This window comes from Helianthus annuus, chromosome 1 (assembly GCF_002127325.2).
Source record: "Helianthus annuus cultivar XRQ/B chromosome 1, HanXRQr2.0-SUNRISE, whole genome shotgun sequence".
In the NCBI taxonomy this organism is placed as follows: Eukaryota; Viridiplantae; Streptophyta; class Magnoliopsida; order Asterales; family Asteraceae; genus Helianthus; species Helianthus annuus.
The window spans coordinates 135595121-135610410 of NC_035433.2; the positions used below are offsets into that span (position 1 = coordinate 135595121).

The following is a 15290-nucleotide window of genomic DNA, read 5'->3' on the forward strand; positions in this document are numbered from 1 at the left end:
AACCAAAGGTTTTAGAAGATGGAATGTATAGAGCTATTGATATATACTTAAAAGTAAGTATTCTTTTTTTTTAAGCTCAACAATCTCATACGCATATCATAATTTCATAAAACTAATATATGATGATATTATAGGCACATCCAATGTTAAGTGATATGGAAAGAAAAAAATTATGTAGTTTGATGGATTGTCAAAAGCTTTCATGTTCAGCGTGTGCACACGCAGCCCAAAATGATCGGCTTCGAATGCAGTATGTGGTTCAAGTTCTTTACTATGAACAAGGGTTACAAATATGGATGGTGGTCTGATAGCATTTGAACATGCGGCTTAACAAACCAACAAGAAACATGTGTGTTTCATGAAACTTTAACACATTATTGCTATTATTTTGCTTACATGAATATTACTTGACATTGTGTGATCACCTACCTATTTTGCTTACATGTATGTGTTAGTTGTAAATGGCTAACTTAAAAGACTTGATGCAACTTAATTCATTGGAATCGCTAACAAACTCACTTTGCTATGTTTTTAGGTATAATATACATGTACATATACGCTTTCGATTAAAAATCTCATTTTTTTTGGTTTTAATCAAAGAACGTTTTGTTTAGAATACAAACAATAACACACTTGTCATTATACCATTATATCATTAATATACTCGTCCACTGGACGGGTCTAGAACTAGTTTATATATGTACTAGGTTAGAACCCCGTGTATTACACGGGTTGAATAAATGTAATTTTATATACTAAAATAAAACAATTATTCTTTAAAAATCTTGTTTATTACACGGGTTGAACAAATGTAATTTTATATATTAAATAATAAAAAAATTATATCTCTAAGAACCTCATGTATTGTACTGAATAAATGTAATTTTATATACCAAATAATAAAAACCCGTGTATTGTACGGGTTGAATAAATCCAATTATATATACTAAATAATAAAAAAGGTTATATCTTTAAAAACACTGTGTATTACAAGGGTTAAATAAATGTAATTTTGTAACCTTGTATATTACACGGGTTAGACAAATGTAATTTTATAAACTAAATAATAAAAAAATATATCTTTATAAATCCCGTGTATTATACGGGTTGAATAAATCTAATTATATATACTAAATCATCATCATCATACTCAGTAAATCCCACAAATAGCAAAGCTAAGGTACTGAGGGGAGTAAGATGTAGAGGCTGCTTTCAGTAAGACCCCCGACTCGATAGTAGTTTTGCATTAAGCTTTGGATATAAGGCACGTAACACTTAGCAATCGGGACAAAGACCGATTAGTGCATGTTCCCTTTTGTCTTTCTGCTATCAAAGCCACCACATGATGATGATGCATGATTAACCATCCGCCGCTTTTAACATTATTTTCACAAATTTAGTAAAATAACGTTAAAATTAGTGCAATTTCACTTTTGCCCTCCGAGCGTCCACACATATATACATTATTAAAAGTTAGATTAGATTATATATGAAATTAAGTGTATAAAAAAAATCTTTATAAATTTCGCATAGAATTAATTGGAATCCTTTATTAAAAGTAGGTTAGATTATATATGGGCTTATACGTGTGAGTAATTGTGATTATTGAATGGTTGAATTTTGAGGGTTTTGAAATGTGAATTTAATTATGATATATTATATTTTAGTTTTAAAAGTTCTAGAATGATTGAATCAAATAAAAGGATTATGATTTCCTAGAAACAAAAATAACTGAGTTTTTTTTCTGATCATTTTGAACATGAGCAAATAGAACGATAGCATCTTAATAAAAAAATAACTAATTACAAATGTGAAACCCAATAATTTTACTTCTGTCCCATTTGAACGAAAAAGATAAGTACAAACTAAATTTAAAAAAAAAATGCAATATGAAAATAAGAGATAGAATAATCGATATTTTTTTTTTCATAAAATATGAAATAAGGGTAAACTAAATAAAAAGTGTCACTTTGGTAAATAATAATATTAAGTATAAAAAGGTAGGAAATTACAAATATAGATATCTTCAATGAATGACACGTGTCCAAAATCAGGTTTCTTTTATTATATAGTATAGATGTATAGGGTGAGTTTCATTACATTACACTAAAGTATTGTGAGAACAAAAAGAACAAACCTAGATCGTCGAATTTTTTTATCAATAGTTTATTTTTTATTTTATTTTTTATACTTTCTACATACAAATGCGTATGTATATGTACGTAAAAAACCATGAAACCATGCAAACATTGGTGTCAATCAGAACTTTAATACTATACGCTCTATATAAATTTCAAAAATCAATGATGTCCTGTGACCGCTTTTCGATACATATAGCTCTGCCCCTGAGGATATCGAAATGTCAGTATTTCCGCATGAATACCTCACTTCCTTCTAAATTAAGCTTCTTACACATAAAATTGGGTTTGAAATTAGTTTTCTAATAAAAGCATGATCAAGGTAGCAGTTTAAGATATAACCAAAGGAGATAACAAAGAGAATGCATATGAGAGACCTTAAATAGTTCAATTTTTTCAACTTGTTCAAAACCAGGCAGCTGTTTCATCTTTTTGACAGTATGGCAACTGGATTTCGAGTACCCTTAACCAAGAGCCACACGACATACCTGCTTATTAAAATTGAATAAAAAAAATATTATTATTAGTTGGAATCGGAAATGTGCAAAGTGACAAGAAATAATAAAGCCACCACGCCACATATATCTTTGCCACAGAGTATGTGCTCCTCAACGATGACGTTTTAACTGAGTTTTTTTTTCCCAAACTAGTGTAGATACAAAAAGTATTTACCTATTTGGGTACAATTTTTTATTTTTATTTTTGCTGATTCTAATTCTGTGAGTAATCTAATTTAAGTTTGGGTAGAAAAATAAAAAGAAATGTATAAATTAGGTAAAAAATTAAAGGGATATAGAAAATTACCCAAATAGGTAAATATTTTTTAAAGTACCCAAATAGGTAAATACTTTTTGTATCTACACTAGTTTGGGAAAAAAACTCCGTTTTAACATGCGTTATTTGTAAATGATCCATTTTAGCTGACCATGGCAACCAGGGGCGGACCTAGAGGTTACCGGGGGGTAACCTCCGCTACGGCTTGGCTCGGAAAAATTTGATGTTTTTAGTGTAAATTTTGGAAAAATTTGATGTTTTTTCGATTTCGTTACGGCTTATTTATAAAACGTTACGGCTTGGCGTGAATCCTAGATCCGTCACTGATGGCAACATTTGAGTTTAGTCAAACATTATTTAAGAAAACACAATATCCACCACAAATATCGTATGAATATAAAGTACAAAACTTATAATTCACCCTGAAGAAAATGACGTGACCGTATATATGCATAACTTTTTGTTCCCATCAAAAAGTTAATTGTTTTTCTTTAATGACCAACTTTTATTTATAAAAATATAGAAACACTAGTAGCCCATTAAAAGGAAAGAGCCCAGTGGGATGCTAGGCCCAAAGCAACACCAGCCAGCCCCCACCCCAAACAAAACTGAAAACAAACAGCACTATCTACAACCCACCCAGCAGTCGTCGATTCATTCTATACTTTTATGCTGGCTGGCTCGCTGGGGGCCGTGACTCTATCGGATTGTTCTTGAAACGAATCAACGATTAACCTAAGGTATTTTTTTTTTGTCTAATTTGAATCCACTTGAAGAAGATGCTAAGAAGATATGCTAAAAAAGTTGCCATCTTGAAACAGTTAACCTAAAGTTGTTTTTTTTATATAAATTTAAATCCACTTGAAGAAGGCACTCAGATGGGCTTTTAATAGATAAAAGAAGGGATTTTTATGTTATCTAAAACAAAACACAAACTCAACAAAAAACCAAGACCATATTAGTTAAGTTTACAAAGCTCCACCTACAGTAATTTTCTTAAAATTCCTGCTTACAAGTTAAATGTGTTGTTGGGTTGTATTTTATCAAACCAAACGGGTTGAGATCTGTTGGTTCTTATAGTATTGATTTTGTAATCATAACCAACACATGAGTTATTTATGAAGAGTCTAACTAAGAATGGTGTGTACCGAAAAAGACATTGTTTCAATTCTTGTGAAATTGTGTTACTACTCCTAAAACGTTATATTTCAACCATATATATTAACTGTAGTAGTAGAGATCTTTTCTGAAGAATATCAGGATTCATGATTGTTTTTTAAGCCAACCTTACATGCTTTTATTTTTGGCTTTTCTCAAAACATTCAGGAAATAAGTCAGGATGGGTTTTAAAATATCCATTTAAGTTTATTGATGGGTCAGGATGGGTTTAACTTCAACCAAACATAAGCGCTCAGTTACGTAACCCTAAAGCGCATCCCACTTGAATCTGTACAGAGGGATCTATCTTGCGTCTGATCATGCTGTGTTGCGTGTTTGGATCTCGAAAGCTACAATTTGGTGGTTTTTGATGGGCCGCTGCAAAAGTGATCCAACAAGGGCTGCGATTTAGTGGGCTAAATAAGTCTATTAGTCAATCTCTTTTACTTGCTGCATTAATCAAGTTTGAAATGTTATTTTTAACTTATTATTATTGTTATTAACATTACAGATGGAGCAGAAACACCTATCTTGTTGTGGCTTAGTATGTGATCAATTGCCTACCCTGTCTGTAAAATATCCATGGTTAGTTGCTCAAAACCTCGAAGATGATACCAAAGACCAGATTTTCTATACCATGCACGATCCACTGTCTCGTCATCATCGGTGTCAATTCCCTGAGTTGTTCGGTAGATGTATACGAGGGTGTTTCCATGGATGGGTGATTCTGTCGTCGAACCATCCACACAACGTCATGTGGTCTCTTTGGAACCCCGTGACCTCTATGACTATACGTCTCCCCCCATTGGTTTTGAAGGATGGAGATTTTGAATCAATTAAACAATGCTGTTTGTCGTCCCCTCCTAGTGATCCTACTTCAGTTCTCATGTTAACAAGAACCAAAACACCTACCATTGTTTTTTGTCGGCTAGACCGTAAAAGAAAGAGGTTAAGATGGAAGGAAATGACATATGCCAAACAACTCAGGAGCATAACCGGTGACGATGGTTTCTTACATTGCCTAACTTGTTTCAATGGTAAAGTATATGCCTTGAATAGTGGTGGGCGTATTGTTATACAAGTTGACATTGTAGTTAAGGATAAAGAAGTTGTGATAAGTCTATTGGCATTTGGAAAACTCCCGTTGCCTTTCAACAATGGTTCTTTCACCATGAAGTCTTTTCTAAGAGGGTTTTGTAACGACTTGTTCCATATCAAATTAGGTTTTGATGAGATGGCAAAGACAACGCCCGGTGTTGTTTATTTGTATAAATTGGACGTGACTAACATGATCTGGGAAGAAATGGAAGACCTCAAAGACGCGATATTTTTTTTAGATCTTGCTCATGATTGCTCCGTATTTTACCGTGATGCGATCGCCCATGAGTTAGGGGGTTATATACACATTCTTGGCAAGGTGGGCAGCAAAGTAATATACTCTTATGATGTCAAAGATAAAACCATCTCCCTATCTTCTAAGTCGTATTTAGAGCAATCAACCCGTTTGTCACTGTGGGAATGCCGGTATGTATTTATTTTACATGTTTTATGTTTTATTTTTACATGAGAAAAAAAATTATTCAAAATAATTTTATGTGTAGGTTACATGGTGGTGATCAGGGAGAAATCGAGTGTGGAACTGATTTTAAACTGGCAGATGAGATCATGGAAATACCAGTTAGGGATGACAAGGTTGATATCAATGACACGAGGAATGAAGAGACACACATTCTCAATATTCCGCCTGATGTTTTGAGAACGATTCTTATGGAGTTTTGTGGTTGTGTCGAATACCTTAACTTCCGTGCCACATGCAAACAGTTCCAATTAGCCGCACCTATAATTCGATGGAGTGAAGAAACATCACTAAGGAGATCGCAGATATATTCATTGAATTCACCATGGTTGTTGGTGTTCGACAAACATCAAGGCATTATCACTTTTACAGATCCTATGTTTGGTGACAAGTACTTTATAAAAACGCCTCAAAAATTGATTGGTGATTTGCGAATATACTGTTCCAGGTACGGTTGGTTGCTTTTGTATAAACTAAACGGACCTGGAGAAATGTTCTTCTTTAACCCCTTCACGAAAGATATCCACGAGCTTCCAAATGCGCCTTATCTAGATAGCTTATTTTTCTTAGCACCACCAACTTCCCCTAATTGTATGGTTGCTGGATTATCTGCATCATTGCCAATGAATTTTTTCATCTACTCGTTAACCTCTGAATCGTCATCTTGGGCAAGGTATCGTATGGATTTTGGTGATACCACTCCACATTCCTTTCTTTTTTCAACAATCTTTGCCACGTGTACTTTTGCCTTGAATCAAGGAGCGCTTAATCTTATCTCGGCAAATGATGAAAGCAATGTGTTTTGGAACGCTGTTGTAGCCGAAGCCCCAAGAGGAAGCTTCGCACAATATTATCTAGCAAATTGTGATGAACATCTTCTACTAGTTGTTATGGATGATGAGTTGGGAGAGAATGTTGAGGTATTGGAGATGAAGTTCTCTACACAAGAATGGGTGAAAATAGATAGTATAGGAAGGCATATGATATGCATTAGTGGTACTACGTGTTTCTGCATGGAAGCCAAAACGCCGGAAATGGAGAACAAAATCTATTTTCCGCGATTAGATTCTAAGTATGGGAATATAGTGTTCTATTCCCTTGAAACCCGCAGGTATCACACATTCAATGGCAGAAACATCATCCAAGAATGTCTCAAGGATTTCATTGGAACAAAATACCATGTCTACCCTCATGTCTGGATTCAACCAAGTTGGTCGTAAGCAGTTTACTTGGGGGTGTTTGTTTTTTCTTCAAACATCTTCAAGGGAGCTTATGTCTGCGGGCGCGCAGACGTTACCCTTGAAGACTGTTTGTTTTTTTTTTTAAACAGATCTGAAAATGGCTTTTTTCAGCTTAAAAAAAAGCTATGATATCCTTTCTTCAAACATCTTCACAATAAACTCTCATCTCTCATCTTCACAAAACCCTCAAAACTGGACCACCACCACTCTATCTCCCTCACGCTCTCTGATTAACATGCACCGGAGTTCCAAGCTTTCGCCGGAGATCGGAGTTCCGCCGGAGACGACCAAAGTCACGACGAGAACCATTTCTGTTTCGGTATGTCCTCTTATCAATCCACTCATTTATATTTCTTTTTACATATATAAATATTTCCTCTGTTGTTTCAAAAATAAAATTTAATTATTATGAGAAAGTTTGCGTGGCTAGGTGAACGGGATAAGTTATGATGGTGGTTTCATAAATGGAAATCCACTTGAAAACCAATTGAAATTCTCAACTTTATCTGCCGAAATTGATGAATATTAATAAGTTAAATTGCTTTGATTAATATTAATAAGTTATTTTACATATATACACAAGAAATCTGCATTTGAATCTTGAATAAAAACTGTAATATAAAATGGTTTTGTTCTGCTGGGTTTCTGTAATAACAAAGAAGGTGACAACGTTTGATGTAAAGTAAAAATCCAATCCAAATAAAAACTAATAAATCAGCGTTTGAAATGGTTTAGGATGTTCTGAACTTAAATCATTTTGGATGTTGAATGTGTAGTTGAGGTAATTGGTTTAGGATGTTTTGATTTGGAAAATAAAACAAAGTTCATGTAGCTTGTACAGACATAATCAATTTATAAAAACAAACAGTCTTTATATTTTCAGCTTGAAGAGCTTCAGACCACATCTTCAGTTGCAGACATAAAAACAGATGAAATCAGCTTGCAGACAATTTATGTCTGCAAAAACAAACAACACCTTAATAATTAGGGTGGGGGTATGGTTAATCACTCTAGGGTGATTGGGTGATTCTCTACCCAATAATATTATGTCATGTCAACTTCCCATTCCACTCCCTATTTTGCACTCAATCAGGGGGTATTGTTAATCACTCTAGGGTGTTTGAGTTATATATTTTTTGATTGGTTCTTCTCTCCTCTCTCTCTCCTCCATCACTCTTCTCCACATCGGTGACTATTCCCCCATTTCCCTCACCGAATACCCACTCACTGAAACCATTCCTCACCCCGGTGTGGTCACTGATCGGTGACACACACTCACCGCATGACACCCCGAGAATCATACCACCCACTCTTAGTATCAGTATTACAACACTGAGTATTATGTTCTATGGAAGTTTGGGGCATCTTTGTTAATTAAGTATTTAACATGGCACTACTCTGATGAGGAAAAACAGAACCCTAATAGAAGGACTCATTTTGATTGGTGGGTTGGATTCATGAAGGGCATTAAAAAAAAAAAAAATGATAAGGTGGTTATAATTCAACTTCGAATCAAAAATAATTTCCTTGAGAGCCGATTATCTTTGAAAACTTATTGTGATACCTCCGTATACTACTACCCAACAATACTAATTTTTTTTGACGATGTATGATTAATATTCTTTTGTTTGAAGGCTTTTTGTATTTTTATATATATAACTAGTTTAAGTACCCGTGTGTTACACGAGTTACTCAAAGTAAATTATATTACTTAAGAGTGTTGACATAACCTTGAGATTATGAAGATTTTTTTTAAAATTTTTTTCATTTATGTAATAGAAAATGGAACCAATCATTCACTAATACTATATTGTTTTATTTCAAACCTTTTTGTGTATAGGTAAGCGATAATATGAATTTTGTGTATTAATAAGCAACAAATAATAAAAGTTCGTGATTTAAGTTGGATTGGTTAAGCTTTGTTTCTTCAACAGAAATCTAAGTTGGATTGGTTAGATCTGGGAGACTCGAATACTAAGTATTTCCACAATGTTGTCAAAGCGAAAAATCACAGGAGTAGAATTTTTTATATTAAAGATGCGAGTGGTAAAGTTTTTGAAGGTGATATGGTCTACCATGCTATGGTCGATCATTATGCCAAATTCTTTGGGTCGACAATAAATGTTAGTGCGCAGCCAACACCGGACCTGTTCCATACTATGTTGTCAAACGAGAAGGCAGAGTTTATGGTACGACAAGTTACGGATGATGAGATAAAAAAAGCTATGTTCTCGACAGCAGGGAATAAAGCACCGGGGCCTGATGGTTATACTTCGGTATTCTTTAAAAGGGCGTGGAAGGAGGTTGGCAATGATGTGTGTTATGCGGTGAAAGAGTTCTTCCATAATGGTAAACTCCTTCAACAACTCAATCATACAGTGGTTTCGTTAATCCCTAAGGTCCCAACACCTGATTCTATAACGGATTATAGGCCAATCTCGTGCTGTAATACGTTGTATAAATGTATTAGTAAAATTATCAGTGAGCGGATGAAGAATGGATTGGCGAACATCGTTGGTATTAACCAATCTGCGTTTGTGCCAGGGAGAAGGATCTCGGATAATATTCTATTAACGCAGGAACTTATGCATAACTATCACCGTAACTTCGGTCCTCTTATATGTGCTTTCAAGATAGATATCCAAAAGGCGTACGATACGGTCGAATGGAGTTTTTTGGAGAACACTCTGCGAGGTTTTGGGTTTCATGCAAAGATGATCATGTGGGTTATGGCGTCCATTTCATCTACGTCATTTTCGCTAGCAATTAATGGTAACCTTTTTAGGTATTTCAAAGGGAAACGCGGTCTTCGACTGTCACACCCCGATTTCCACGTGTCACCGGTGGGCCCGGTGTGGGGTACAGTGACGTAGTTGGCATCGTCATAGACAATCAACACAATATAATAATGCACAGCGGAAGCAGAATAGAAACATTTCAACTTTTAAATAAAGCGTAATAATAAATATCACAGTAGTTGAAATGGATCCACAGGCGGATCAATAAAATAAGATAAAATAATAGTTCAACAGATAAATGTCGTCCGAGTTTGCGAGGCTATTGTGGACGCTCTCTAGGAAACAGCCAGCCTATTTCCGTATAGTACCTGCACTTAATCTTTTGGGAAAAATACGTCAGTTTACACTGGTAAATACAAATCGACCGACTCATTTTGAAAATGATTTAAAATTTATTTAAATGCACAAGGCATAAATATTTTATTAACTTGGGATAATTATAAAATATAAACTTGTGAACGATTTACATGCACTTATATCTCTGGTGGCCCGGGATCTACTGTCCGGGCTAGAGATTTAATTGACACACCACATCAAAGAGTTATACACGACGGGTGTACGCCTACACCCCGTGCTCTGGTCGTGGCCATCTCGTAAGATAATGCCAAGGATATCCGGGACACGGTCAACAACCCCCCAAAGCCTTTTAAGTAAGACAAAACTGTTTAAACGAAGTCGCACAAGCTATTCAAGACTGAACACCTATAAGGAGCAGGACTTGTGCGCCCGATCAAGCGGTATTTTAAATACCGTACCCCAAGCCCGTATAGGGAAAATAAGTCAAAATGTATTTACCTGAGCAAGTATAAGTCACAAACGATAAGTGGTGGTAGCTTTTACCGGGCTTCCTAATCTGGAACAAAGGTTTATAATTAACCTATTAGATTCCTAACGGCCTTTTATTTAAGCTTAAGCTTTGACCGGTTAGTTTTAGGAATGATACGGTTTACGCACGATTAAGCGAAAGACCGGATAGAATGTGATTTAGACCCGACAAGTTTGAATACTTGTATAATATGGGTATACTAAATACATTCTGGATTTTGAAGTAAAAATGATATCGTTTGACCCGTTTCGGTCAATTTACGCAAACTAGTTACGTGAACCGAACCGAACGCAAAAAGGGCGATACGGGTAGCCAAAAGATTCAAATGCAAGTTCCCTGAATTAATATGCTTAGAATATGATATTATATCAGTAAGTTATGTTCTATATTGCCCGGGATAATTTTAAACTCAATTTATGTCTTAGAAGGGCATTTTGGTCATTTAAAAGATAATAAAAGGGTAAAATTAGAAATCTGAGTTTCGGGTCTGGTTCATACAGTAAATATACTTAATATAACATATTATATCAGTGGGGTATGACCCATATACCAAATATATCATTTAAAACCAAACTATGCACCGTAGGGGCAATTTAGTAATTTCACAAGGGCTAAAAATGCCAAAACTGGAAACCTGAGTTCAAAATATTATACTTACTGTTATTATATGAAAATATGTAATTTACATCAGTAGGTATAAATCTTGTAGGTTTAAAACAAGTGCAACGCTTTACTATGCGTTAAAACGCTAAAAATACGGTTTAAGGGCGTTTTCGGGTTTTCACAGTAAATCTGAGATTTTTATATTTCCAGAAGTCTTATAATAATTTATTCATCATACAAAATCAGTAGAAAAAGGTTTCGGGTCAAAAGGATGTGTAAAACTCATTTTATAGCTAAAACGGTCAAAACCGACATAAGCCGAAACGGCTAGGTGATCGAGGATCCGTTCAGCCAAAAATTAATTAAAAATCATCAAAATTCCCAGAATATTATATATAGTCAGTTGGTAAAAAGTTTTATACCAAAACGTGGCCAGAAACGGGTTCTACGCAAAAAGGGCCGTTTATGTAAATTTATAACATAGTTTACGCTAATGGCCATAACTCACAATCTGGACCACCAACTGATCCGAAACTTTCGGTGCAAGTTTATATAAATAAAATAAAGATTTTTATCCTTTCACTTTTCCAAAAATCCCGTTTTAAATCAAAAAGGGCAAAATAGTCAACTTTATGCATAAACCGGAAACAAGCATTCGAATAGGCTAAGCATAGACTCAATCAAAGAAAATTCCAGAAAGTTTAACTAAAATAAAAATAGTCAAAAATACTTTCCAATACAGATCTCGAACATGCATGTATGAATCCGAATCGATAGTCTACGAAATAATCGTTTTACAAGACTTTCGGTTCCGATTCGTGGCTATACGATAGATTGTCGAGTTGATGATGATTAAAACACCTTTATATATATATTACAAGTCATTTTTAATGATCAATCAGTTTGCATGTCATCTATATCATTAATCATGTCATTTTTCACAAAAATCACTTCTGTTGACTTTTTAGAAACAGGTTTGACTCGACATTAAGCATGCATGTAGTGGGAATCAGTTAGTAACCTTTAGAGGGTTTGTTTCCCACATAAATACCAATCTATAACAAGTTTCAATTCGAGAAATTACTGAAAGAAATCCGTTTAATCGAAAAGTCAAAGGTTATGAATACCCAGTTTGACTTTTACTAATAATCGAAGCAAAAACGGATTAAAGAACGAATTGAATGCTTACAATGGTCCTAAAGATGTTCAGTGGACACTAGAAGTCGGCCTTGATGATCAGATTCCTCCAGAGAAGCTTGCTTGAAGTTCTTGATAGAGAGAGCACTTTGGTTACAATGAAAAATGATCAAGAATTGATCAATAATCTGATTTAAAGCCAAATTTTCGTGGGTTACTGTTGCCTAGCCATGCATGGCTTGTTATTGGTTAGATTAGAGGCAAGATCCAGCTGTTTCCCATTCATTTTCGGACCCAATTCGACCCAAAAACGAATTCTGGTCGCTGGCAGTCTCACGCGGCCCGCTTGGGCCTTCCCAGGCGGGTCGCCTGACCCTTGTTTCAGCCAAACAACTTTCAATGTTGACAGCTTTGACCCCTGAACTTGTACGCAATGTTTCGGCTACTTTTCTCGACCCGTAAACCCCCAAACTTGGTTTTTAATAACCTTAGGACTTTTACCAACATGGTAATGCCCTCGGATAACTTTGCGCTCAACCGAAAAGCCCTGAATTCAACGTTGACGCTTTTAGTCCCTTAAGTACGGTTTTGGCCATAACTTTCTCATACGTTGACGAAACTTCATGAAATTTTTACCACATATTCTAGTGAGTATATTTTAGCTATACAAAGCTTCGGGTCTGCCAAAAGTTCACTCAGAGGTATAAATTAAACATGTTGACACTTTTGGCCCCTATAGTTTACGATACTTCACTTTTGGGCAATTTCCGCGTCGTATGATCCATGAACCATCCGTTAAATGTTATAAACATTATGTGGGGTTATCATAGAGCCTATTTATCCATTGTTGACACTTTGGACCCTTACGTTCCATAGTTTTCACTGTTTGTCACTTTTAGTCCCTCTAAAGTATGTTTTCACATAACGGAACCTTATGACACGTGTCAAGACATTATTGGACGAAATTTTTCGAGGTGTTACATCCTCACCCCCTTAAAAGAAATCTCGACCCCGAGATTTAATCAAACAAATGGGGATATTTTTCTTTCATCGTGGATTCCACTTCCCACGTGTATTCGGGACCTCTACGGGCATCCCATTTGACCTTTACAATAGGCACGTGCTTCCTTCGAAGCTTCTTTACCTGTCGATCCTCAATCGACAAAGGTTTTTCAACAAACTTTAGACTTTCGTCTATGTGTATATCTGTATGCGGTATAACCAGTGAATCGTCAGCGAAACACTTCTTTAAGTTACAGATGTGAAACACATTATGAATGGCACTAAGCTCTTCAGGCAAGTTTAGCTTGTAAGCGACGGCCCCGACACGTTCGATTATCTCGAAAGGTCCTATGTACCTCGGGCTCAGCTTGCCTTTCTTTCCAAATCTCATCACACCTTTCCAAGGCGATACTTTGAGCAACACTTTTTCACCCACATCAAAGTGAAAATCTTTGCGCTTAGGATCCGCATAACTTTTCTGCCTATCCTTGGCAGCTTTCAAACGGTCACGGATCTGAACGATCTTGTCTGTCGTCTCAAAGACGATATCTGGTCCAGACAATTGGACATCTCCAACTTCTGCCCAACAAATGGGCGATCTACACTTCCTACCGTATAGGGCCTCAAAAGGCGCAGCCTTTATGCTGGAATGGTAGCTATTGTTGTAGGAGAATTCAATCAGTGGTAGGTGCTTATCCCAACTACCACCTAAGTCGATCGCACATGCACGAAGCATGTCTTCCAAGGTTTGAATAGTACGCTCACTCTGACCATCAGTCTGAGGATGATAAGCCGTACTAAAATTCAAACGAGTGCCCAACGACTGTTGGAAACTTTTCCAAAAATGTGACGTATATCTAGTATCTCTGTCAGAGATAATAGATATAGGTATACCATGTAGCGCTACTATCTTATCGACGTATAATTGAGCTAACATATCTGAGCTATACGTCTCTTTGATGGGTAGAAAATGAGCTGACTTAGTCAGTCTGTCAACTATGACCCATATGGTATCATTTCCTTTTTTCGTCTTCGGCAACTTGGTGATAAAATCCATTGTCACCATTTCCCACTTCCATTTGGGAATTTCAGGTTGTTGAAGCAAACCTGACGGCTTCTGATGCTCAGCCTTGACTTGCGCACAAGTCAAACATTTGGCCACATACTCGGCCACGGACTTTTTCAAACCAATCCACCAGTAGTTTGATTTCAAATCCTGGTACATCTTATCAGCTCCAGGATGAACTGAGTATTTAGAGCTGTGGGCTTCCTGGAGGATAACATCCCGAAGTCCTCCATATACTGGAACCCATATTCGTCCGTTTAGTCGTAACATTCCATCTTTGTCGTGGGATAACTGCTCCTCAGTTACTCCCAACTTTTCTGCAGGATAGTTAGCTTCCAGCACAGCTTCCTTCTGTGCAGCTAACACCCTTTCATTCAAGTTATTTCTTATCTCAATGCGCTTGGCATTGATTCTGATCGGTTTAACCCTTTCTTTTCTGCTTAAGGCGTCGGCAACCACATTTGCCTTGCCTGGATGGTATCTTATCTCACAGTCATAATCATTGAGGGTTTCCATCCATCGCCTTTGACGCATGTTCAATTCCTTCTGATTGAACAGATGCTGAAGACTCTTGTGATCCGAATAAATGATACACTTGGTTCCATACAAGTAATGTCTCCATAGCTTCAATGCAAATACAACCGCACCCAATTCCAAATCGTGGGTGGTGTAGTTCTTCTCGTGCACCTTGAGCTGTCGAGAAGCGTAGGCAATGACTTTGCCTTTCTGCATGAGTACGCAACCCATGCCAGTGTGTGATGCGTCACAATACACCACAAATTCATCTATACCATCTGGCAACGTCAATACTGGCGCATTGCTCAGCTTCTGCTTCAGAATGTCAAAGGATTCCTGCTGCTTAGGGCCCCAGTCAAATTTAATCTTCTTACGGGTCAATGAGGTTAGGGGCGCAGCAATCCTTGAGAAGTTCTCGATGAATCTCCTATAATATCCTGCCAATCCGAGGAAAC

The 15290-nt window shown here is 36.3% G+C and overlaps 1 protein-coding gene across 1 annotated transcript in view; it reads left to right on the plus strand.

Moving 5' to 3' along the window:
* LOC110879777 overlaps positions 1-6877 on the plus strand; it is a 54627-nt gene extending 47750 nt beyond the window's left edge. Inside the window, exons 2-3 of the mRNA XM_035975154.1 lie at positions 4582-5594; positions 5672-6877. Coding sequence (XP_035831047.1) covers positions 4582-5594; positions 5672-6866 — 2208 coding nt within the window. The 3' untranslated portion in view covers positions 6867-6877. The remainder of the gene's footprint in view (positions 1-4581; positions 5595-5671) is intronic.
* Positions 6878-15290: the final 8413 nt, after the last annotated feature.